This window comes from Epinephelus lanceolatus, chromosome 12, assembly GCF_041903045.1.
Source record: "Epinephelus lanceolatus isolate andai-2023 chromosome 12, ASM4190304v1, whole genome shotgun sequence".
NCBI classification, from domain to species: domain Eukaryota; kingdom Metazoa; phylum Chordata; class Actinopteri; order Perciformes; family Serranidae; genus Epinephelus; species Epinephelus lanceolatus.
The window spans coordinates 21,367,657-21,394,622 of record NC_135745.1 but is presented as its reverse complement, the minus strand read 5'-3'; the positions used below and the strand labels follow the sequence as shown (position 1 = coordinate 21,394,622).

At 40.6% G+C, this 26,966-nt stretch overlaps 2 protein-coding genes across 2 annotated transcripts; one reads left to right on the top strand and one right to left on the bottom strand.

Annotated features, from left to right (window-relative positions):
* Positions 1-1,600: 1,600 nt before the first annotated feature.
* LOC117272187 (uncharacterized) lies at positions 1,601-12,352 on the bottom strand. Its single transcript, XM_033650957.2, has 3 exons — positions 11,681-12,352; positions 9,490-9,649; positions 1,601-8,330 (listed from the first exon to the last, which is right to left on the bottom strand). The coding sequence occupies exons 1-3, from the start codon at positions 12,350-12,352 to the stop codon at positions 2,278-2,280; spliced, it is 6,885 nt and encodes a 2,294-aa protein (XP_033506848.2). The 3' UTR covers positions 1,601-2,277.
* A 5,891-nt stretch (positions 12,353-18,243) lies between these two features.
* Positions 18,244-25,980, top strand: tcea1 (transcription elongation factor A (SII), 1). The gene is made up of 10 exons (XM_033649900.2): positions 18,244-18,457; positions 19,738-19,800; positions 19,878-19,983; positions 22,005-22,107; positions 22,257-22,405; positions 22,545-22,601; positions 22,956-23,110; positions 23,273-23,419; positions 25,279-25,350; positions 25,573-25,980. Exons 1-10 carry the CDS (start codon positions 18,383-18,385, stop codon positions 25,579-25,581), a joined length of 936 nt encoding a protein of 311 aa, XP_033505791.1. The 5' UTR covers positions 18,244-18,382; the 3' UTR covers positions 25,582-25,980.
* Positions 25,981-26,966: the final 986 nt, after the last annotated feature.

The window sequence follows — 26,966 nt, the reverse complement described above, 5'->3', positions numbered from 1 at the left end:
ACAGATGTGCATCCTTGAACTTTTTAAAAGGCACCTTTTATAAACTTAAAAATATGACTGCGTGTATAGAAATTCATCCTGGGCTACATACTATAACAGATGGTTCAAACTCAGACAGAGACTCAGAAAATTAGATACTTTGCTTACCTATGAAGCCATTCAGAAGCATGTTAGTAGTACTAATAATTTTCTTCAGCAACTAATTTATGCATAGATTTTTCTCAATAAGTGGCAGTTTGTTGATATGAATGGTCTGAAATTTGCAGTTTACTTGATTAATCTCACAATATTTCTGACAGTGGACTCTTTGGTGTTCTCTTTTGCTTTGTTTTTCAGCATTTCAGACACATATACTAACCCATTAAGCCAAATAGCCCAAAATATACTCTGATTACCCCATTGGATTCATTGGTCTCTCGGTGTAAAGTTACAGTTTGGGTGCATTATTTGGCAGATGTTCTATTACCTGCCAAGAATTGCATCCCTCCTTTCTCAGACCAGGTGAGTGAAACTATATATCTGCCACTAACATTGTTTGAACAGGAATTTAAAGGGCCAGTTCACCCCAAAACCAATAATTACATATTTTCCCTCTTACCCGATGTGCTATTTTACAGTCTATATTATTTTGGTGTGAGTTGCCGAGTGCTGGAGATATCGACCATAGAGATGTCTTCCTACAGTATTACTAGACCTAGACTTCATGTCAGAACTATTTAATTTCTTTCAAACTATACCCACCGACTGGAGAGGAAAGCGTGCATCTGCTTCTACTGCTAGCTCACCTAGCACCATTGAGGTAGCTAACATTCGCTCAGCTAAGGATGCTATCAGTGTTAATATCTCACACTGTCATGACCTCAAGCCTCTCATCCATGTGTAGATGCACACTTCCTTCTGTGCAGTGATACAGTTGGCAGGTGTAATTTGGCAGAAATAAAATAGTAACTTAGAAAATAGAGTAACTTCTGGTAAGAAACATTGTTGACATCTCTACGGCTGATACCGCCAACACTGGGCAGCTCATACCAACACAATCTAGATTGATAAATAGCACTACAGGTAAGAGGACAAATATGTATTTTTGAATTGGGGGTGAACTGTCCCTTTAAGAGGTGGAGGCATTGTTTGGAAATACTGATATCAGTATTTCAGCTAAGATAAACATTGCATATTCACACCACACAGCCAAAAGTAGCTCAAAATATCTGCTGTTAACACTGTTTGATCCTGAAGTGTCTGAAAGGGATGCATTTTTTTGGCAATACTATTATATTTGTATCTGCCTAGATTTGCATCCTTTCCTTTCCCAAACCATGTAAGTCTTAGATTTATGAAATCCACACTGTCCAGTCAAAACAGCCCAACTTTAAAATGCACTTAATTGATTTGACACTTCCTCATCAGTTTACCAGTACAGGCAGTATTTCTCAGCCCGTGAAAAATAACAAGTAATGTTCACTGGCTCTGGAAGGAGCTTTCCAACGTCTGAAAAAATAACCTGATGACTTACTATAACAGAAAGCCTGGGTAACAAACTTGAGTTGAGGTAGAGAGAAGCTGTTTTCTAATGGGTTTAGTATGGCAACCATAAACACAATTAAAAAATGAAGCATGGTTTATTGAGTAATTGAATCAAAATTTGTACAGTCAAAAACAACATTCTGTCAGAAGCTGCCTTATAATGAATTTAGGAATGTTGTTATCAAAGAATAATCAGTTCTCAGTTGGAACACAGTAGTCCTTTGTTAAATCCCTAAGAGTATCCACAGCTGTCTTTGGAAATGTAGTAATCACTGAACATGCATCGCATATTCTGGAAGAACCCAAACAAGCAATTAAATCGTTGTCTCTTGGCAGACAGTCATTTCTCTGATGTATTGGGAAAAAAAAGAAACTGATGACATTTGGTACTGTGGTAATAATACATAATACACTGAAGTACAGTCTGGAGCATTGAATCAGTAACAAAGAAGAGTTGTTCTTGTTTGCTGATAGTGTTATATTCGAGTTTTTTGAGCTCCTCAGCCACCAACACTGAAGTTAATGTGTGTAAACATACATTTCTGACTATATTCAAACATAAATACGAGGCACAACTCCCTCCAATCACCAGTTCGTAGGTCCGGTGCTGCAAGAAAAGTTTTTGTTCATGATTATCTGAGGAAACACAGAAAATGTCTACCTGCATTAGAACAAAATAACCACAGCTGAGACTAATATCACACACAGGACCAGTGTGAGTGTGATTATTTCTGTGAGATATAAGTCCTGCTGTTACAGAATGGGACAGTATTGGCCACATCTCACATGTAAAGTGTCGAGGGAGTCTTGTGCTTGCAGTACACTCCCCCCTCCACTAGATGTCCTTCTTGCCCTTGTCACAGCTGAGGGCTCCCCCTCAGGATGCACTTTCCTGTCTGGTATTTTAAACTCAACTGATGCAAATGAAGACAGACTACCATTTTTACTCGCCCAGGTTTTGGTTGTATCAATCGTAGGTGACACCCTGACGCCTCTCCCTTTTACGCTGCTTGCATCTTTTTTCGCACTTTTGACACTGGAATCATCCAAAAAGGGGTCCGAATCACTTCCATGTGGCATGTTGTAGTAGGTGCACTTCGGAGTTTGAGGCTTCGCCATCTCCTCAAGCTCTGATGAGGATATAGCTACAAGAGGGTTGTGCTGGGTTTTACAAAGAGACGGGGAATCCTCGCTATTGTTCTCCTGACCTGTGTCTATGGATGTGCTGTCTAATTGACCGTACATTCCCAGGGAGACTGGAGGAGATTTTCTGATGAGGTGATTCTCCTTGAGCAGCCATCTACCTTGGTCGATCAAAACCCCATCAGCTAAGTCTTTTTCTGGGGAGGAAGAAATGCACCCTGTGGCCTCTCTGACAGGTTCGGTATCTGCCTTTTGTGAGCTTGCAGCACTGAAATAAGACAGGTCCTCTTTTGAGGCCTTAGTGCCTGAGTCAAAAGAAGAGAAACTACCTCCACTTTTTAATTGGGAATTTTGCAATTCCTCTGAGTGACTTGCAACGGACAGATTGGAGTTAACTCGCTCAGCATTTGTCCTTCTGTTAGAGTTATCAGTCCTACGTTGGCAGACTGAAGAAAACTCTTCTCCACTCTCTGTGACAATATCTACAGAGTCTTGAGTTTTATATCCACCACTCTCTGAAGTTTCTGGCCTGTAGTCAGACAAATCCGAGGTGCTCGGGCTCGGGAGACGCTTTAAGCCATATGAAACATCCTTTTTGCTTTTTGGGATTACAATTTGCTTAGTTTGTATTACTCGAGCTTTATCTGGCTCTATCCTGATGTTCCCCTGAGGGTCGTACGTGAATATAAGTGAAGAGGACTGCAGGGCAGAGTTAACAAAGTCAAGTAATTCCTGTGATATTTCCACTGGATGTGGCAGATTGCCGCTTCCTCCCTCATGAGGCTCCCCTTCGTCTTCTGTATCAAGTTCATTAACGGTGTCTGTTCCATTACCTTTATCATCCTCACACTGACCCTCAGAGGATTTGGTTGATGGTTCAGTGTTATGTTCTGCTACCTTTGTATCGAAATCTGCTTCTTCGCTACTCTGCTGCTGCAAATATGAGGCCTCCTCTAGCACGTTTTTACAATCTGTACCACTGGTAATACTATCTGCATCATCGGTAGCATTATCTTGCTCTACCTCATCCTTTGATTCTTGCTCTTCCTCTTCATCTAAACCCTCATTTAACTCATTACTTTCATTGTCTTCATCGTCTTCCCCCACCTCTTCAACTAACATTTCCCCTGATTTCATATTTTCTTTAATCTCGATCTCCTCCACAACGTCTTTCTCTTCCTCTGATTCTTCGTCAAGACTACTTCCTGTTTTCTCCAGCTCTTTCCCACTTTCTTCACCCTCGCTACACTCTTCTTCCTCCTCTATATTCTTGTCAATGTCTTCTCCCTCCTCTTCCTCATCGGTAGTACCCCTTTCTTCAATATTTATAACCTCAACAGTCTCACCATCCTCCACCACCTCTTGTTCTTGCTCTTCTTCCTCATCGTTTTCCTCACTTACCACCTCCGTTTTGTCCTCTTCCTCATCTTCTTCCCCAGCCTTTTCATCTTCCTCATCCTCCTCCTCAATAACCTCCTCCTCTACAGCTCTCTCAGTGACCATATCTGTTTCTTCTTCCTCCTTCTCCTCCTCCGTCTCTTCAATTACCTCATCTCCTTTATCTATTTCCTTAATAACTTCCTTCATTTCCTTGTTGTTTTCCTCAGTAAGCTCAATACCATCCCCTGCTTCCTCCTGAAAGTCTTCATCATCTGCTTCTTCTTCTTCCTCCTTCTCCTCTCCCTCCTCCACTTCCTCAATATTTCCTACTTCCTCTCCTTCCTCATCTGCTTCCTCTTCCTCTCCCTCTTCCACTTCTTCAATGTTTCCTACTTCCTCTCCTTCATCTTTCTCCCCAGTAACTTCATCTGCATCAGTTTCTCCCTCTTCTTCTTCTGTGTTCCCTACTTCCCCTCCGTCATCTTTCTCTCCAGTAACCTCATCTGCATCAGTTTCTCCCCCCTCTTCTTCCGTGTTCCCTACTTCCTCTCTTTCATCTTTCTCCCCAGTAACCTCACCTGCTTCATCTTCTTCCTCCTCCTCCACTTCTTCAATACTGCCTATTTCCTCTCCTTCATCTTTCTCCCCAGTAACCTCATCTGCCTCCACTTCCTCCACTTCTTCAGTATTTCCTTCTTCCTCTTCTTCACTTTTCTCCCCAATAACCTCATCTGCCTCTTCTTTCTCTTCCTCCATTACCTCAGTATTTCCTACTTCCTCTCCTTCATCTGATTCCTCATTAACCCCATCTGCCTCTTCTTCAGTTTCTTGGTCTTGCCTCTTCTCGGTTGTCGATTCCTTCCCCTTTTCTTCTTTACCAACCTGATCCGCCCTTTCCTCTTCCTCCTCTGTCTGTTCAATAATATCATCCTCTCTTGCTTCTTGAACTTCTTCATCCATTAATCCCTCCTCTGCTTCTTCTAATTTCTCTTCCTCTTCATCCTCATCCACTGTCATCTCTTCCTCTGTCCCTTCCCTGACTTCCTGAACAGATTTTTCCTCCTCCTCCTCCTCTACACTTCCTTTTGTCGTTTCTGAAATCTCCTGCCCCTTGTCATCCACTTCTGTCACTTCCCCCTCTTCTGCCTCTTCCTCCCTTTCTGTTTTACCTGTTTCGGTCTCTTTAAACTCACCACCCCCACCATCATCATCTGTCTCTTTGGTATCTCCATCCTCTCCATCAGTCACCCCCTCTCTATCCTCCTCATCTTGTTCCTCTTCTTCCTTTTGTTCTTTTTCATTTCCTTTGACTATTAAGGGCTCATCTTTTAAAGTCTGTGATATTTCTGATTCTTTTTCAGGTTCTTGCTCTGATTCATTCAGCGTTTTGGCCTGTTCAAAATAATTATTAGTAGTAATATCCTCAGCTGTACATGTAGTATCAGGCTCCGGTGATTGTTTCGTTTCATCATTGCATTCTTCACCAAATTTTTCCACATCTTCCTCCGTGTCCGACTGGTTTACTTCAGTTTCTACAAAGGTGCTCTCCTCTACAGGGTAAAAACTTTTAGCTTGTTGGATTGTTGAAGAAATCTCTGCTCTAAGGTCTTCTGGCATATTCAGCTCGTCCATCAGCTCATCAATGTCCTCGAATGCATCACCCCCTTCAGAGAAAACATCCAGGGCGAATTCTGTTTCTGAAACTCTGGGAGACAGCGGTTCACTTTCAAGCCTCTCTCTCATGATCTGGAAATCCTTCCAGCGTTCTCTCAACTGAGAAGACGCTCTACTCTGTAGATCCGTCAGACTTGCCCTCAGCTCTTCCTCATCCTCGATGGCAGAAATCTTTTGCAGGGATTCCAACATCAGCATGGCCTCGGATGGGCTTCTTGATTGGCTGCTAAGTCCCGGCGTAGACCCAGATAGGTTATCTCGCAGAGTCATCACTGATAAGAATGACATGAAGGCTTTACATGACGAGCCGAACACTGACGCCACCTGTGCTGAGAAATCGGGAAGGCTGTTTGACTTCTCAAGGTTGGATGTTGTGTTGGTTTCACACACACTTCTGATGCAGTGAATCGATGAGTAAAGTTCCCGCAGGACAGGTTTTATTTTTGCTCTTGACTCCATAACATTGGATGCAGAAGAAGATGACGGATTGTCAGCTGGACCAATGGCCTCTGCAGATTTGTGCGGCCTCAGTCTGTTCTCCTCATACACAGGATTGACTCTGACACTCGGCATTGAAACACATAAACCTCTCATATACTGGTCACTGGGCAGCAGAGTTGTAGGTTCATGACAGTGAGGTACTGATAGACAAGAAGCTGATTTCCTGATACTATCATCGGGTGATGGAACATTCTCATCTAGATGAGACTGGCATTCTGTCTTTTCGTCCGATTCAGAATCACCGCCAATCTGAAACACAACTTTTGTCTGGGGCTCTGATTCATCTGTGATGGCCTCCTCAGCATATGGCACTGGGTCTGGGTTGACTTTGTCCAACCAGTTCTCAACATATTGGTGGATTTCAGCGGGTGAAGGATTGAGAGAAGGCATCGAAAAACTCTCAGTCAACTCTAAAGCCATTTTAGGTGATGGTGTTCTGTTTTCAGTCATGGATTTGGGCTTGCTAACTGTCTTTTTGCTTGACAAATGTGATTTCTTGGGTTGTAAAATGTCTGACATGTTCTTCTTCATTTGAGGCCTCACAGTTGGAGTATTTACATTGTGGCCATTATCTCTAGCAGCTGCTTTAGTTATGTTTTGCCTCTTCGGTGGAGTCTTTCTCACATTTTCGGTGCTAGCTAATAAGGCTTGCTCTATCTTGGCTGTCTTTTCACCCTTCTTAATTTGAGGCTTTTCTGCTCCTCTACTCTTTCGACCACCGTTAGCACTTTCTGATGAACTTAAAGCCTTTTTTCCAGCACTGGCATTGCTGCTGAGCTTGTCTGTAGATGAATGTTTGCTACTTTTTGGAGGGGTAACCATGCTGTCCTTTTGTTTTTTATCTGAGCTGCTTGTTGAAGTTGAAGCCTTCTTATTCCGAGCAGGTTTATTCATCTTTTTCTTTGTCTCACTTTTAAGAGTTTTGTCATTCTTTACTGTCTCTTGTGTTTGGGAGTTTGTTGCAATAACCTCATGTGTTGGAGTTATTGGCTCTGATGACAATGACAACATTTCCTCTCTCTGTCTTTGTAGTGAGTCAGTAGTGGGTGGTTGCCAGCTAAAATCTATATCACAATCATTGCTGGATGAATGACACAGTGAGTCAGTGGACGGTCTGCTTTCTGGGGCTGGAGTGGAGCCTTGCAAGGGCACACCATCTGTGCTATATTCCTCATTTGCAAAGTAGTTGTCGTAGCAGCCTTGACTCTCATAAATATGCATCACAGTCTCTGTAACCTCCATCCCATTATTCTGTATCTGAAGGACTTCAGCTACTCCTGACGACCTGATGGAGGAGTGGGAGCCTTTGTTGCTCGCTCCAGCAGATGCCGTTTTCCGAGGCTTTGGGATTGGCCTGTTGCTGCTGCTACTCTGTCTGACAACGCAGTATCCCTCAGTCATCTCACCATCAGCCATCCTTTCCATATAGGAATAATGTCCCAGGGTGCTTTCCTGAACCCCTGACTCAGTCACTGTCTTCACACTCTCAATAGACGCCTTCTTCATAACGTGCCGAGGACCTGGAGTAGGAGTGCGTTTGAAACCAGTTTTTGCTTTCCCCAAAGCCGTGGATGCATAGCCCTCATATGCTCGCTCGTTGTTAAAGCCGACACACTTTCCAGCTCCAGCGGAATGGTTCTCCTCTTTCGTTTCATCTTCACTGATGCTAGAGGAGTCTTTGGCAATGGCGTTGTTTGAGTCAGGTGAGCTGTTGCCTGACTCTGAAATCGAGGCACAAACTGTCCCCTTTCTAAGGCTGGAGCGGCTAAGTGTGGTTGTCCAGTGGAGCATTTCCTCCTCCTTAATGGTCAGACGAACTTTCATCTCCACTGTCATGCTGCCATCTTGATTGACACGGAAAGACTTTTCGATGTCATCGTCCTGAGGTACAATGCAAGAATGATGCTGATTATCGACCCTCCCAGTTCCACGTGTCTCTACAGATGTGGGACGATGGTTGACCTCCGTTTCAAATGATGTATTGTGGTGATGCAGGTGGCCATTCGTGCTTCCATTTCTGGACTTGTTTATCTGGTTGACAATATATCTCTCTGATGATAAGGAAAAATTCCTTGAGCCTCTTCCACTCGACAAAGATTTGTTGTTCTCTTTAGTTGGAGGTGTTTGATGAAAGAGAGGGGATACAAAGAGAAACACGTTACAAAATAGTTAGGGACATTATAAAAAGCATCATAGAGTATTAATAGTGGTTTGGTAGGTATATTTAAAAGAATAGTTTTACATTTTAAAAAATGCTCAACTATTCCTTTGAGGGGTCAGTTTCATTGTAATGAGGTCAAGGCTCAGGACAGATAAAACAAACACTATCCACAACAGTTAGATAGCACTAGCCTGGCATTGTCAGACTAATTCACGAAGGTAAATTAGTCTAAAACTTATCAGTTTATTTAGATTTTCAGAGGGTGTTATCAGTGGGTGCAGACCAAATTACCTCTGGGTGCATTTGAAAAGACTCATAACCAATCAGAGCAATGAAACGTGTGACATAGCGCTGACTGAGCATGCAGGTTGAGGTGGTGCTTGGTCTGTTTTTAACCAAGAAAAAACTAGCAGACTGGTCTCAAACTTTTCTCAAATTACAGCTAAACAGTACACTAAAAAATGTTTCCGTTTGACAGTTTGATCTAGGTTTCGTGAGCCTTGTACGCTGTGCTGGACAGAGCAGACTAGACGCAACAGAGCAACGAAATGTGTGATGTGTGGCTTTTGTATTTTGTAGACTGATGATGCTCCTTCGTCAATCATGATATCAAACCCACCCCATGGTAAAAGAATGGTTGTTTTTAGCCCGGCCCAGGCCAGGCTGGCTGGATATCTGTCTGAATGGGAGGGGGATCCAATGCATCTGCCAGAGCCAATGAAACATGAGCTCACAGATTCATAGGGGTAGCACTATAAATAGTGCAAATGTGTTTGCTTGTTTTTACTTAAGGTGTGCTGACTTGGGTTAACAACAAGTAACCACTGTATTCCACATATGAAGCACACTTTACGACCATTGTGGATAAAATGAAGTGATGGCATTGTTCTTTCTTTTAACCATTATGTCACACTCATCACGAGCTGTGTCACTGTAAATGTCCCCACAAGACATGTTTGAATGCATAAAAAGTCTGCAAACAAAGTGTGTTTGTGTTTATGGTGTTAAAATGTTCGACTGTCAAGTTTTCATTCTTTCTTTGTATTCTTTGCATTTAAGAATAATGACTATGTTGTCAATTTGTAGGAGTACTGACTACAACTTACGAGATCTGGGCTGTAGCGTAGATGGCTCCATAGTGTCCATGTACATCACTTGTGCCATCTGGCCCGTTCCTTGAAAACTGTAGTTTGCTAATCTGAATGGCTCATTGCCCGCTGCCACAACAACTCCAGAGCACAGGATAAGTCCTGCGAGACCGTCAACCTGAAAGAGGAGCATAAACACTTCTTGTTATGCTAGGCACTTTAAACTGGTTGTATATCTGCACTCCCCACAGTGTTGGGGAGCAGTGAACAACATGTAATAAAACTAATAATTTAACTACATTGTGCAGTAGCTTGCTGGTAGTTCAACTATATTCATATTTACATAGTGTATCAAGGTGCTATCTATCTATCTATCTATCTATCTATCTTATCACAGATGATAAAGCAGTTCTAGAGGAATAAGATGGATGCACTGAAAGGTTCTCAACACTCTTAACCTTTAACAGGAAGTCTGTTCCTGTTGACAGGACAAGAAGGATTACGACTGATAAATCACTAGGGGGTAGAGATTTTGATAGCACGTCTTAGCACTTCTTGGAAAACTTGTAAAGTGTAAAGTAACAGGGTGAAAGCCTTGATTCCTAATTTCTAGTAATACAAGTTACAATACAAGAATGAAAATAAAGCCCATAACAGTTATTTGTTTTAGTTTTACTGCAGCACCGTTTTGTGTATGTGAATATAATATCACCCACTATTTCTTGGATGTTTCTTGGTTCAAAGCTGAGATTAAATCAGTGCTCGATGAATAAAAGCTCAGTCTGACATACAGTGATTCCACAACAACAATTATTCATCCAGTGTTTCTTGATGGCATCTACATCCGGATGCCTTTGAACACTTTGAAAACAAAAGTGAAACTAACTGGCACAGGTGAGTAAATGGACCTTAATTTGAGACTGTTTTGTGAAAAACTGTCAAACAAACTGACGTGAATGTAATGAATAAAAAATATCCAATCAAATGTTTGGGGTGACACTTCACCCATCATATAAAAGCACTGTTAGCTAGTGGGTAGCTAGCAGAGCAAAATCATAGCATAACCTATTTATAGTGATTTCAGCTGGCAAGCTTTGCTCAAATTTCCAAAGGATGTTGATCAAGGTTTAGTGTATTTGTTTGTCCCTCGTCCACCTCATTTAACAAAGTGGTTGCGGGAGGTGTGGGTAAAGGTGAACACTACTACCTAACCACAGCCACTTTGAGAGATGAAATCTGAATGATTCAATTTAAATCTAGTACCACATTATTTCGTTTCACTCGTAAATGCATCACAATCCTGGGGCTAAAGATGCTGTAACTTCCGTTTCAGAGTGACTTCAAACAAAAACATTTTGGGAAACATAATTATTTGTTTTCTTTCCAAGAGTTGTAGGTGAGAATAGCGATATCACTCCTGTCTATCCATTCAACATGAAGCTGGAGCCATCAGCCATTTAGCATAAAGACTGGAAATATATCTCATTTGTTTAAACAAATGGGACATTCCATCTCAAAAGTAGAGATGTCTGTCTTCTCTCAAATGTAAGGGAACTAGATGGCACTCAGCTTGTGGTGCTCAAAGCACCAATATAAAAACACTCAACAGCAATGTCTCTTTCCAGAAACCAGAATAACCAAGATAACCCACAGACCTTTTTGTAAACAGTTTCATGTGGGAACTATTTTCTTACAACCCAGCTACACCTGCCAACCATATTACTGCACAGAAGGAAGTGTGTATCTCCTGCTAGCTCACCTAGCACCACTGAGTTAGCTAACATTACAGCTCAGCTGAGGAGGACGCCATTAATGTTTACATCTTGCACTGTCATGAGCACAAGCCTCTGGTCCAGGAGTAGATGCACGCTTCCTTCTGCTCATTGATTTGGTTGGCAGGTGCAGTTTGGTCGAAAGACATTAGTTTCTGTGTGCAGGAGGAGCTGAGTACAGAAAGTGACTTCCTGGAGTCTCTGCTGGTTGCCTGTTTAATTCCATTCTTTATGCTAAGCTAAGCTAACAATCTGCTAGCCACAACTTCATGTTGAACGGACAGACATGAGAGTGGTATCGATTTTCTCACCAAATTAGACAAAATAGTTCTAAGCACATATTTACCCACAATAAAAGACCAGAATAAGCTGCACCCATTTCACAAAAGGAGCTTCTTGTAATGCTTCCATCTATTTTCAGTTTGCCAAATACTTACTCTCCTGCCGTCTGTAGAGAAGAGTTTCAACACTGGGAACTGCAGAATCTGGGAGAGGTAATCCAGTAAAGCATCAAACGTTGGTGCTGTTCTTCTCTGCAATACTATTGTGCGTTTAACAGTGGGATCCCTGTTTTTGATGACCACAAGCTTCTTTGGTGTCCGAACTGCCACCCTCTCAGTGACCTTTGCTGGCCTGTTGGTGAGGACGTCATTCCTCCTGCCAAACTGACCAAACAAAGATCCTTGTCGTCTCCGCCGCCCTGCGCTGTGGGGTCTGGTGGCATTCCATGGCACCTGCCGCCGGTTCACTTCATCCAGGTTTAATGGCTTCACCCGTTTCTGATCAGAACACACATACGATCCCCCGTCATGTAAGTCATCCAAAGCCTTAATCAGGTGGGTCCCTCGAGGTGTGGTGACCGTCCTCACCCCAAACGGCAGAGGCACTTTCTTTGACAGAGCGTCCAGTAGGCCATCAAATGTCTTGAAGGTGCGGGCATTGATGACCATGCGATGCCCACTGAATTTATAGTCACCGCTTTTGTAGAAACATACTCTTTTAGAAGCTGAGGGGTCAGAGGTTGGCTGTAAGGGTCGGGAAGGTAACGTGTGTACACTGCCGGAGGACAGTTCCTGGGCAGGTGGCTCCTGGACAGGTGTGTTGCTCATGTTGAGTGGAGGGGGCTGAAAGAAAGCAGAGAGAGGAAGGAAAATGATCATTTGTTACTACAGTAATGTTTAAATTATGGTTAATTGTGCTTATCAGCAATACTTTGTCTTTTGAGTATTTGGTTGGCATTAACAGGTAAGGTAGCAATGTCTACCTTTCCCCTACACTCAACTTGTTTTGCCCATGGCCCAGCTTTGCAAAATGACAGAAGGCTAGGGAACATTTGATAGACAAACATTAATATTTATCAGTATATATGATAAATGAGTTGCCTGTATTCAACTTTTCAAAGTCTGCTGTCCTCTCTCATCTTTGCCAAGAGGCAAACCTAGTCACAACAGACCCAAGTTAGGTGTACGCAGGGGTGTTTCTGGGATTTGAAGACACCCCCTAACAAAGGTCTGAGAGATTGTCCCCTGGCACTTTTTATCTGATAAACAAGCTCAATTTTGATGCTTTTTTCCTGGGATCTGAACTACATTAAAAGTACCCATGTAACCATGTTTGACTTATAGGTAGTCCAATTTGTTCATTAATTAATTCTCTCTGGTTTGATGAAGTAGACACGTTAAAGGGTGCACTCTCAGCTTTCCTTCATTTCATTTCATTTACTTATAAAGGAAAGGAATTAAAAGTAACATTGTGTGTTACAGTTAAAACTGGCCTGACTCAGTTAAAAGGTGTTTTTCAGCAGGCCCCGGTTATGCAACAAAATACAAACAATCATCAGAGGCAAAACAACAAAACATAGGCAGCTACATAGACAATGCAAAGTAGCAGACTGTAGCGGAGTAAGTAAAATGGAATATGGGATTTAAATCAATGGTTGCAGGTCTGTCCTTCCATCAGATAGTGTTTATATGCATGTTTGAAATGTTTGATTGAGGTTATTGCTCTAATGTAGTATGGAATCTCGTTCCAGATCTTAGTGTAAGTGTTGTTGTCTTGTAACTTGGGAGGAGTGCAGTAAGTGTGGGATTGAAGTTGTTGTTTAGGATCTGAAAGTAGAATTTAATGGCTAGATTATTTGTGTCGCTTTGAAAAGTCAAGGCAGTTATCATGGGATCTTGCAAGCTCTGTTGCATAGTCTTGCTATGGGTTCAGTGGTTTCCTTTGTGGTGAGGGACCATATGGAGAGACAGTAGGATAATGTTGAGAGAATGATTGCATGTGGATATGTGTCTGAAACAGCAGGGGTGAGATATGGTCTGGCCTTGTTGGAGACATACAATTTCTGGTTGAGCTTCTTTGTTAGGTTCTGAATATGGTGTTGATAAGTGAGATGTGAGTTGAGTTGAGTAGGTTTCTGTGATGTTAGTGTTTGATTCGCAAAATGAATAGCGCCAGAAATAGATATCGTTTTTTTAGGGGAATGAACATACATACATTCTGTTTTCTTGACATTGTTAGATGATTATGTTTCAAACTGTCATCTAAGTGGTTAAGATCATGTTAAAATGCAGCACTAATATAACAATAAATAAATGATAAACTTAATCTGAAATATGAAATTGCTTATAAACACAGGAAAGGAGAAGGAAATCCTACAGCCCCTTAGCATTTCATAAGGAGGTGAAATTATTTAATACAGCCTGAGGCATAAAAGGGTTGCCTCATTTATGCACCCATGTTCCTTTCTACACCTCTAAAGTCAGGGTAAAAGTTCCAGTTTGATACAGGTTATAGTGTATTTTCTCTGACAAATGAATCCATCATCACCACCCCATAATCCTCCATGAAAAACAGTCTCTAAGAAATAACACAATTACACAAAGATTCACACTGCGTCCTGTCAAAATAAAATGCACACCAGCTCATGTGATAGCCGGTGCAACCTTACAAAGCCTGCCCAAGTACAATACAAGACTCTTAACAATCGATCTATATTTCTTCAGAGGAAGTTTTGTGGTGATTTTGAAAACACTGTTGACTAAAATCTCAGTTTTTTATCACTTAGAAAGAGTCAGCTGAACAGTGATGAGAGACGATGAGTGTTTGGCAAGATTTTTCCATCATGTCAAGATGGAGAAGCCACATGAGGACCCAAAACAACACTGTTAGCAATATTCAGCAAACACTTGCTGAGTGGTTTAGGAGTAAAGTGAACTAGAGACATGCATGAAGCAGCTGAACAACATGAAACTGAAGTGCAAAATACATGTATATAGTGTACTGTAAGTTAAATCATTAAATGTCTTAAGCTTTTTCTTAAGCACACATGTTGTTTTCCTGGTTTTAAACACATTGATGTTGTTTGCAGATTTATATGTATGCTATAATGCATGATAAAGGTGTTGTTGACATTATAGTTGCATAATATCAGTAGGCCTAAAAACAGCACGGTAGAAAAGAGCATACCAGTAATTAGTACATTAAGAGATAACACCTTGTGTAAGAGCACAGAGCCTCTGTTGTTTAGCCTGTTGTAGAGGTTTCCTAAGGTGTATAATATTCTACAGTATCAGTCTGATTAACAATGTTTTAACAGATTCTACATCATTATTGCCAAACTGATAACCCACATTGTTACTGTGAACAGCACAAGTCTAACAAGATGTTGACACAGACATAGACAAAGGCCAGGCCATACACAACTACCTAGATAAATTACACCCTCTAGAAAATAACTGCCTCGTAAACAAACATGACAACAGTAAGGTAATGAAGAAGACTTACCGTATATCTCACATTTCACCTTAATTATAGTGGCTAAAACAACAGAAAGTGTGCATCCGTTTTTCCTCCGAGCGCTGGTCAAAGCCTCTCAGCAGCGTTGAAGGGCTATTTTGGGACATGCAGCATCGTGGCCAATTTGCCTAATCTTTGCTCACACTTAATCAGCATATCAAGATAACAAATGAAGGAAACCAACAGGAGCTGTAAAGAAGCAGACCGACTTTTTATCAGTATGAGATTCAGTCACAAGTGGATGGCAATATTGTTTTGTTTTATTTTCTGAAAGAGTAGGACTTGGATTTTATTAGGTCAACTGTCAGGTTTACATCGTGGCTAATGGATCCCGTAAGTCTCAATAAAAAAACAAAGAAATTAAATAAAAGTCATTTTTGCCTAAACAGCCTTTAAGTTCCCCCTTATCATTTGCACTTAAAGACAAAGTGAGAAAGTAGTAACGGAGTGAAGAGGTGAATGAGTACAGTAAAAGGATTACTGAGGACCAGAATAATTACAGAAATAAGGAGAGGAGGGGGTGGTGGGTGTTCATGAAGGTCCCTCGAGGTAAAATGATATTAGTAAATCTTGACCGCTCCAACAGATACCACAGGTGGCTCGGACTCTTTCCAATTTGCAAGCAGCCTACATAATCAGATTTGAGAAGTCTTGGCCTAATAGGGATTAGGTTAAGGATTTTGCGCACTTGCTGACAGCATGAGGCAGAATAAGGTCTTAAGAGAGCACTTTTACCTGACAGCAGACATTGGAAATCCACCATCAGATTTAAAACACACAATGTATCAGCATTTGAACTTATTGAATGTCCTGGTTAATGTAATTAAAAGGAAATGTGACTATAATTCTTTAGCTTTATCCAAAGTTGTAGGGCTCATATGGTATATCTATATGTTTGTACCATGTTGTGTAGACGTTTGTTCAAGTGGCTAATGATTTAATTGCATCAGGGGGTGAGAGCTGTGTCACTATACTGCAGTAACTGTGAGACACTAGACACTGTGCCAATTCCCAACTGCCCCTGACGGAGTAAAAGTTGTTTCACCTCCTACTTGCATGTGCAGAGACCTGGAAGATGGAGACTGGAGGAGGGGTCTGTGTGGGTCAAACAGAGTACAATATATGAAAAGTTCCATCAGAGTGTGGAAAAGCATAAACTAAAAGCTTCAGTAATACCTTTGCCTTCAGCTCTTGTGAGCTAGTGAAAAATGAAGTGCTTTTTTGCACAGTATTTAACATTTTTATACTGTATCCTGTATGTTATATATTGTAATTAGCAGCACATTGCATTTTTGCTCAGTTCAATAATTCAAATCATTTTCAGTGACAGCCTAACCTTCAATCATAGGGTCAATGTTACATGCTGATCTCTTTGGATTAGTGAGATCCAAATTAGCAAGTCAATCAGTGCCACACAGTGTGCCTTCACCGTGCCCCAGCTCCGGCTACCCAAAGGTCACAGGTTTGATCTTCACAACAGCCACGCCTTCATCAAAAGCCATGAGTCCTACCAAAGGCCCTTAGTAAGAATGAAGCCCCTTAACTGACTGTTGATAGCAATGAATAATACAGTGATAACTGTCAAGTGCTGCATAGAGAATATATATATATATATATATATATATATATATATATATATATATATATATATATTTAAACTTTGTGTTACTGCAACTGAGTTATTATTCTGGTAACGAAAATGTCAACAGTGCCAAACAAGTACTTTCACTACCCATGTTCCAAAAGAAACCTATATCAGCTCTTTTTTACCCTTTACTAGTGTAAACCCTGATGTTATGACCTTGTCTGCTAAAAAAAGATGTTTTTCCCTACTGTTTTATTTGCATAGCCTAATGTTTAGAGGTCTGAGGAGGTAAATTAATAAAAAAAAAAAGATCATAGTAATATCTTAAAAAAAGACATACAACTTTGTAAGGCATGTTTTTTTGGCAACCGTATCCTGTTTATTGTTGTTGAATATTAATTGTGATCCCTGTGTATCTTGCAACCCCTTGTTTGAGACAATGCAATGATAAATTTGGAAATAATTTTCTCGGTTTGGAATATTTATATACACAAAAGCATAAGTTTTCAAATGCACATGTTCTTAATATAATAGGAGCATGTGTCCCTTATGTCCCCCTGAAATCAACAACTATGTATATAAAATAAGATAATACAAGATAAGATAATGCAAAAAATAAATGAATAAATAGATAGAATAAAATATAAAGCAATATATAAATACATAAAGTAAGTAAACTGTACAAAAACAAAGAGCAAGGAAGCATCAAAAAGAAGCAGAATATAATAAAGAGACGGACTGAATGACTGATTTTACATTATTGACTGATGGAAGTATAGATATTGCACAGTTTAACAATACTGACATTGCAACTGAGTGATTGTTTGTAAGCAGTAGAAAATAAAAGCCAGATATAATACATAAACAGAAAGAAACAGAGTGGCAGAATTTACATTATTGCATGTATCAAGCAAGTGTAAATATTTCGCAAATAGTAAACATATTACACCACAATTCTAAATCAACAGTCCCAAAGCAAATAAATTCTATTTAATACCATTATAAAGCTGTTTACAAATAAAACTAATCAACAACAATTTACCATTTGAGGCATTTTTGCCTAAAAAATTGCCTACATTCAATGATTACTAAAACTATTGCTTTTATTTCTGGACAGTAATCATTTAAAACTTTACATGTAAACATTAGAAGAGCAGCAGTCAGTTGTTGACCCAAGCAGATATACAAGTGGCACTTTAGCGCCATCTAACGACAAGTGACGATAATGCCAAAATGCAGGCTTTGTTTTGGTAGCAGAGGGACAGATGTTTGTGCAGAACTAGAGGGAACATAGAAATATATGTGGGTATTCATAATAAAAAACATGTCTTTTTGCACTCTGCACCATTGCAATGCTGTTCTTCTGTCTACAACTTTCATTTTGTTGCTGTTCTTATATAGCATGCATATAAAAATCTGTATCTATCCATAGTGGTCAAATGTTTAAATTTGCAGCTTTGTTGTCCTTGTTTTTAGCTGTATGTCTATTTCTGTGCATGACAAAAACCGGAGTCAAATTCCTCATACGTGTACCATCTGCACTTACTTGGTGAATAAATCTGATTCTGATTTACTCCCCCTGAACGCATCATGCATCGACTACTCATGTCTGCTACTCAGCGGAGGAGGGTCAGTGTGCGGTCCCGGGTCCCTCAAGTAGACGCCGCCGCCGCTCTCACTCCAATAGCGTGTTCTTTGTCGCGAATTTTCTTTCCTTTTGTCCCCGATTTTTTTGGATTTCATCAGACCAGTCAACATGGGCAAGAAAGAGGAAGAGGAGATCATCAGAATCGCGAAGAAGATGGATAAAATGGCGCAGAAGAAAAACGGGGTGAGAAGAATGGATGCTTACCTGCCCGCTGCTTAGCCGATCAGGCTGATGTTGATGTGTTAGCTAACGTTGGCGCTAATGGGCTGCTATGGGGTTAGCCGCCGACTGTCCAGCCTATTGGTGCCTTTTGCCAGTTCAGTCACTGACAACACAATTTCCCACAGAGTCTCCAGAGTATTATTCCCAACCGTCAGCAACAAGGTTACCCTGAACAATAAGCTCCACGGCTAGCATACCTGTACTTGTGACCAACTGGCTAGCTGCACGTAGCTAACTAGCTTGCAAGTCTGTCAAAGTGGTCGGCGGCTCTATGGGCTGCTAGCGGCTAGCCACATAGCATCCCACCAGTCCGTGCTAGCCGTGTGCCCTGCAGCGCAATAACACGTTGGGTTTAGCCATTTTAAGAGAACAGAAATTAAGTAAACAGTTAGAAATCAATATCTGAAACACAAGCGGGCTCTTATCTGTAAGGTTTTAGTTGTGTTTTGGGATTTTGCAAGCGGCTAAGTGGCTAGTGCGTTAACTGTTGGGGACGCTTAACAGTTAGCCGCCTAGCTACTGTAACTTGTACTGTATGTAATGTAACGTGATAACGTTATTAAGGCTACAACTAACTATGAGTGTTATTATCGACTATAATCGAGTAATCACTTGCTCTTTTTATGTTGTAGTGACTAAGATAGATGGACATTTTTTCCAACATGAAAACATAGGGAAACGAAACCAGAGTAACAACAACAACAACAAAAAACAGCAAACATGCAGTCAATTCATGATAAACGAAAATAAATAAATCAGATAAATTACATGTCCAGGTGAACACTTATGCAGTCCCATCCCTTTTCTATGTCTTAAATAATGAACTTAAAGTTAATAGTACACATAAATAATTATTTTAATATTTAACATATGCAGTATAACCTCATTTTTTTTTTACTTTAGCGTCGAAGTGATAAATCATCACATTTGAAGGCTAGTACATGCTGTTTGTCATTTTTGTTATTTATTTGATATTTTCGCAATCAATTATGAAAACAGTTGCAGTTTCATTTTCTGTCAGTTGACTTCTTCTTTTTCCACACTTCTAAATGTTAATGATAAACTTTCCATTGTATTGACAGTAATAATAACAAAAAAGCACTTTATCTGAAATATTACTGTTAATAAATGGTGTGTAACTCCCATACAATAGTTAAGTATATCTTAATATTCATAAGGCTTGTGTGAAATCTGACCGTGCTCACTCCCTCCCCTCCTCTCCTCTCTTCTCTTCTCTTCAGGCTGGAGCTTTGGACCTATTGAAGGAGCTGCGAAACATCCCCATGACTCTCGAGCTGCTTCAGGTATCTTTGCTCACTTCTTTTAAAGGCACGTCGTCAGCGTTCAAATCCTGAAGCACTGACACAGTGTCTCTCCACAGTCCACCAGAATTGGGATGTCCGTTAACGCCATCCGCAAGCAGAGCACAGACGACGAGGTGACATCCCTAGCCAAGTCCTTGATCAAATCGTGGAAGAAGCTCCTGGGTAACTATTGCGTTCAGTTATATTTCAATGTGTATGGATTTGGTTTGTTATGTGTATGTTTTTCTGGAGAGATCTTCTAATGTCATGAGCTTCTGTGCGTAACTGTATCAGAGCCAATCATAGTGTTGTTTTGTAGCTGATTGGCTTAATGGAGCCCAAGCCAATTCTGACTCTTTGCTTATTGTAACACATCGTGCTCTGGGCACACCAGCTGTCAAACATGTCCTGTTGGAGTTTCTGAAATCACTTCCAGCCCACAGTGTTGTGAGTAAGTGAGGTGTTCAGCAGCACAAACAAACCATCAGCAGCCAGCAGTTTCAGTGATGATTTCAGCAGAGATATTCACGCTGATAGCAAGCATAGGAATTAAGATATCTATAAAAGGTTGTGGATTATTGTGTTATACAGGCACACTATCATATTATGATACTGTGCAGATTTGAGTTGTAGTTATCACCACATTTGTTGTTATTATTGGTTCATTCTGTGATTTTTATGATTAATGACAGACATATCAGTGTAATAGTGTAATATTTTAAAAAGGCAACAGTATTACAAAGTTACTGTTTCACATTACAGCATATTAACCAGCCATTAATGTCACTTTCCTTCTATTTCAGTGGTTCTTTTCTGCTTAATTGCTTCTTTTGTGAAAATTCAGTTTTAGCTCATGTTTTGTTGATGTTGGGGTTGACAAGAGGCCTCCCATTTGATTCAGAAATTTTCTCCCGCAATAGTTCTACATTGAGGGTAGGGATGCATGAGATTGGATTTTTTGCTGATATCCAATAATGCCGATGTAACAGCTCATTTGGTGGATAACCAATACTGATACTGATGCATCCACTGTTTTCCCTACCTAATTTTACTGATCATTAAGTCTCTTATGTAGCGGAATTAACATCATATTATGCATGCATACTCTTATCGTGACGGCCCACAGACATGAAATACAGTACTGTTCAATATATCTAATATTCATTCGCTGTGCAAATTAATTGTGGGCCTCACAGCAAGAGGGTTCCTAGTTCAAACCCAGGGTGGGGGAGCCCTTCTGTGCAGAGTGTGCATGTTCTCCCCGTGTCAGCGTGGGTTTTCTCCAGGTACTCAGGCTTCCTCCTGCAAACCAAAGACATGCAGGTTAGGTTAATTGGTGACTCTTAAATGAGAGTGTAAATGGTTGTCTGTCGCTTTGTGGGATGGGATGGTCTAGTGACCTGTCCAGGGTGTACCCTGCCACCGGCCCAATGTCAGCTGGGATAGGCTCCAGTCCCCCACAACCCCCAGCAGGATAAGCAGTTACAGAAAATGAATGATTGAATGAATGAATGAATGTGCAAATTAAGAAACAGCATGTTGGCCACTTCTGATTCTGTTCATTTTAAAGCCAATACTGGCTGATACTAATGACGTGCCGATATTATCGTGCATCCCTAATTGAGGGTAGCCAAAGGGTTAAGATGCAAACCTTATTATCACAGTGTACCTACTTGGTATCCTACATGGGACCACTTTTGCATGTCTCTCCTATCTCTCGCTCTCGCTCTATGTTTCCTGTTTGCCTCAACTATCTGTTTTTAATGATGGCTAAAATGCCAAATTGTAAATGCCACTTAACAAAGACGCAGCTTACTGCAGCTACAGTGCCACCTCAGTGTTATTGCACGCTGAAAAAACACTGGTTTGCCATGAATATAGTGATGGACTGTAAACATTTGGAATGTAGCATTTGTTGTCATTTGTAAATAGACACTGATGCCACAGAGCTGTATTGTACTTTTTTTTTTTTTTTTTTTTTTAACCTCGACTTAAATGTTTTGCGCTGGTCAGTGGGCCGAAACAGTGTTTCACAAGGGGTGTATTACCTAAAAAAGTCTGAGAACCACAACTATACAAAACTACAAAATATTGTAAAGAACCATTACAGGAATGCCGTTAGGCTAGCTGTTTGTTAATTGTTCTTCTCTTATGTCGCTCTCGTTGTGTCGTCACTTCCTTGACTTTTGCCTCTTGTGCCCCAGATGAGCCAGGTGGTGGAGAGAAACCTTCAGATGAAAAGAGGAAAGAGCAAACAACACCAGTTGTTTCCCCTTCGCAGGGAAGCCCAGAGGCAAAAGAAGAAAGGTAACAAGAAAGATAATGATATATATTTTTTCATATGTTTTATCATTACTGATGGTCGACACATTTTTGAGTGCAGCAATGGAATTCATTTCCTGCACTGGTTTGCTCCAGTTGCCGATTCAAGCTCTCTTCTCACATTGCTCCTACAGCAGCTCCAGCAGTAACTCCAGCAGCAAGAGCGAGCCGGCTGAAGTTTCAACCAACACACTGATCAACACCTTCCCTCGTGCCCCCAACACCTCCGACTCTATCAGGCTCAAGTGCAGAGAGATGCTGGCCAATGCTCTGCAGACTGGAGGTAATCCTGACGATATAACAATATGGACAACACACTTATTAACATAGGATATCCGTCATTGTGGTCAGTTAGTATTGTCTTCATTCATGGTATTTTTCAACACTTTATGGCCAACCTCTGATTTGTTCTTTCTTTTCAGATGATTATATTGCTATTGGTGCTGATTGTGATGAACTTGGAGCACAGATCGAGGAAGATATCCTTTATTTTGAATGGAAAATGTGTCTGAAGCAGATGTTTGCTTTACATTCTGGATGTTTCTGTGTTTTAAATTACTTATGTGAATGGTTTTTTAGATGCTGGTGATATAAAGAAGTACACAAAAGCCATGCCTAACCTTTATTTTCATGATTATTAATCCTTTATTTAGTTTAATATTTTGTGATATGTTAAAAAACGTGAATGTTACCCATTTTATTTATCAAAATCTTTGTGGATCCATTTTAGCCAATCAGCAAACCAGTTAATCCACTTCATGTTTCATTAAAAACACACTTAAAAGGCTGTAAAGATTACATCGCAGAAGTTGAATTCCTTGACCTACTATCACTTATCTTTCAAGAGTTTAAGAACACAGACATGAAATACAAGAACCGTGTGCGGAGCCGGATCTCGAATTTGAAGGACGTGAAGAACCCTAATTTAAGGAGGACTGTGCTATGTGGGAGTGTAACCCCTGAGCGGATGGCGAAGATGACCGCAGAGGTGTGTTGGCGGTTGGTTGCTCAATCTTAAAGATCCTAGAATTTGCACACAGTCAGTAGTTCAGTTATTCCAACACTGTTAGTATAACTTGATCATATGGTGTATGTCTCTTGTTATAGCAGTAGCGGATATAAATAAAATGTACTTCTTGTGTTTGTGTAGGAAATGGCCAGTGATGAGCTGAAGGAGATGAGAAAGAATTTGACCAAAGAGGCTGTCAGGGACCACCAGATGGCCACCACTGGAGGCACTCAGACTGATCTATTCACCTGTGGCAAGTGCAAGGGGAAGAGCTGCACCTACACACAGGTACAGATGGCCATTTGTGCTTCATTTTAACTGAGGCAGTGAGAGACGGATGTTATGGCTGATGGTAAAATTGGTTTAACAAGAGATTACATCTAGTCCGTGCCAAGTTACAGGTGTGCTCATAATAATTTCATCACTGTTCCATACTTGGGTTTCTTTCAGTTGTCCCAACATAAACGTCACGTAATTGCAACTCTGCTGGAAAAGTTAACAGGACCTGTTTATACGCATTGTCTTAATCGCATTTAGGGCGTGTCCAACCACTTTTGGTTGTTAAACGGTGCATAATCTGGGCGCAATGTAAGGCGCAAGGGGTAGAGGGGTTGTATTTAGTCCCTTAATTGATCATAGTTTTTTTAATGGATAGGATGAATTCAACCAATCAGAGTGTCATGTTCCATTTCCTTTACAAGCCAGGTGTGTCTGCACCTGGCGCACTGCTGTTTACATGGTGGATTTGGTGAATTAGAGATGTGAGTGGTTTTTGCTGAGAGTAATGTTACTGCAGCAAATATCCTGGGACATTTAAGGCCCTTGCACACTGAGTCTGACACGTTCATTCGTCATTAAAAATTTCAGAACAGGTTCGATTTTCTGTATTTTTGGCATCGGTCAGAGCCTTTAGAGACATTAGGCCAAGAATCAGTGAAGAAAACTTGGCGGCGGGACACAGCTTCAACAAAACAGAGGAACGGGCTGCACATAATCATTTCATAACTCAGATAGCTCATTTCAACAGGGCAGATAGTAGTATAATCAGGTAGATGATAATGACGAGGTGGAGGATGTGGACTACATGCAGAATGGGGAGGACAGCTCCACCCCTTCTTGCAGCTTTGGTGACACGTGACAGACAGACAGGGAGGGAGTGGTGACAGCCAGATAGGTAACTCCAAAGGAGAGAGGTATAGGACGAAATGTGTCTTTTAATTTTGTCACGCATTGTGAATTTTCACAACAAATAGAAGAATAAAACACATCAGAATTGGTGTGTAAGGTTTCTGTGCGTACCAATTTTTTTTCGAATGATGGATTAAAAAAATAGCATCCGAAAAAAAAACCATCCTCAGTGTGCAAAGGCCTTAAGGCAGCAAAACTAAAAACTGTAGTGATAAAATGAATCTGAAATAATCAGTAAAGTTACACTGCTCTTCATGCATAAATGCAAAGTCTTGTAATGGGGAGTCAGACAGCAGCTCTGTTCTCGCTATGTTCACATTTTAAAGAATGTAATTAATATTTTCACCATTTAATGATCTATTAATTCACCCACCTGCAACCGATCTGCGCACCCTTGTGTAACAAGCAGTGTACACATGTTGTGAACCCTTCTATGTAGGCGCATCTTACTATCCGTGTTACAGATGGTTTCAAACTTGACAGCATGAACATTCTAAATGGGTCCACGTGTATTTCTTCTCGGTAGGTTTGTTAATCAGTAGATAGCATTGACTTCAGACCAGGTTTTTGTCGGTCAATAGCGCAATCACTTTCTGCTGCCTTAAAATAGTAATATGTCAGCAGTGCACCTGACTACACCTCACATGGGCACAAGTACTTACACAACATGGATGCTGGCAATTAAAATGACAACTCTGTTGGTCTGAAATTAGCAATGACGGTTGCACTGCGCTGTGCGCAGCTTCGAACCAGGTGTAAGATAGGGCCCATTGACTCAGTGTACTTGGTTTGGTTAAAATAACACAGTGCATTGTAAAAACCAGAATGTGGCATGTCCATTAACTTCAGAGCAGAGTGGTGACTTGATAAGTTTTTCCTGGTTTAAAGTCAGTTTAGACAGTGCTTTGCTCAATATGATATCGTAATGAATAGTTTGTGCATGTTTCTGTCTTTCCCAGGTTCAAACTCGCAGTGCTGATGAACCGATGACCACATTTGTCTTCTGCAATCAATGCGGAAATAGATGGAAGGTATGTTTGTTATTGTGGGCTTCACTGACTCAGTCTTGGAAGCCTTCAGCTAACTGTACATTGAGTTGTTGTTTTATTGTTGAAGTGTCTCCACACTATATTTACAAATCTTTGTTGATTTGGAAAGGTTTTTTTTTTTTTTTCAGCTATCTGTTTCTGACTTGATCGTATTTTAGTTATCTGGGTGTTAATTTGTGTTTCTTTCTTCTGTTTCTGTCCTAGTTCTGCTGAATCTGCACGGCACTCCGAAAAGTAGCAAAATTCCTGGACCAGGTTGTGTCTCTCTGCAACAGATTGGAGCTTTGTATTTCGTGGTACACAGTACACAACATGCCATACAAAGATGCCACCGGTTACCGTTTGAATAAATATCCTGTTCATAGATGGAGCTTATTGTCAGTCCCCCGACTCCCTCCCCCCCAAATCTTTTACTATTTACTATTAGTTGTTTTGTCACTGTCCGATATATGCGATCAATCTTGTCTCATTCTCTTTTATCTGCATTTTTTATATGTAGTTTTAACACTTTGGACAATGTTGTTTTGCTTTTCCCTCACAACATTGCATTGTTTTATTTAATTTCCCAATAAACGTGTAATCCATTTGATTAAAAAGAAGTGCTTTTCATTACTCTGCAGTCTCTTCTGGTTATGTGAATCTTGAACGTTATACTAATGCAATTAGGGATCTGAGAGGACAAACACTGCGTGTGTGTCGAGGAGTATACATTTGTCATTGGTGGAATATTCATCACATCAAAGTGAATGCTGATGTATGCATATTAATCTGTCTAGGGACGGGGTAATGTCATCGGCACAACCAGGAGAGACGCACAATTGTTTCCCTTTGCTCTAGGTTTTTTGTTTTTTTTAATGGCCAGGTGCAGCCACTCTATGTTGACGAGTAGTGTTGCCTTACCCTCACACAAACTGAACCCAGACCAGTCACACAAAAGTCTGTTTATTCTTTTAACTCAAAGAAGGCAAGTACTTAAGTACAATATTGAAGCAATACTAATCAGTTACTCACCCTGTGTTAGGTTTAATTCAAGAGACGTTTTTCCCGTGTACCTCCACCATCAACGAAGAATCCAAAATCGACAAACGAATTGAGGTAAAAGGGGACCACATTTAACAACAGCAAAACTATATTAAAACATCTGTTTACAAACGCTCACACAATAAGTCTCATGTATCCAGCTGTATGCTCAGTGCTTCCCAAACACATTGTATTACCTTACTGTCAGCCTTTTATGTATGTAATTTGTCTTCCTCAAGTTAAAACAAATTCTTGTGTGAACAAGACGGAAAGTAAAAGCGTAGAAAAGTTTCACTTTTAGTTCCCGTTGGAAAGGGCTGACCACAGGGTAATGTGATGTGACGTGTTTTTTAAGAAATACCAGTATGCATTCATATACAAGAATAATATGGGGGGAGGACATCTGGTGAAGTTTGCCAAAGACAGCGAATATGCTGTCCTCAGTGGCTTCAATTCATCAAAGTTTGTTGGTTTTAACGGGAGGCATGCAAGAAATGTTTTCTTTGCAATTACATTATAACACAGAATGAGTAATTGATATACAAATGATCATTTTGGGGGTGAAGTATTCCTTTAAT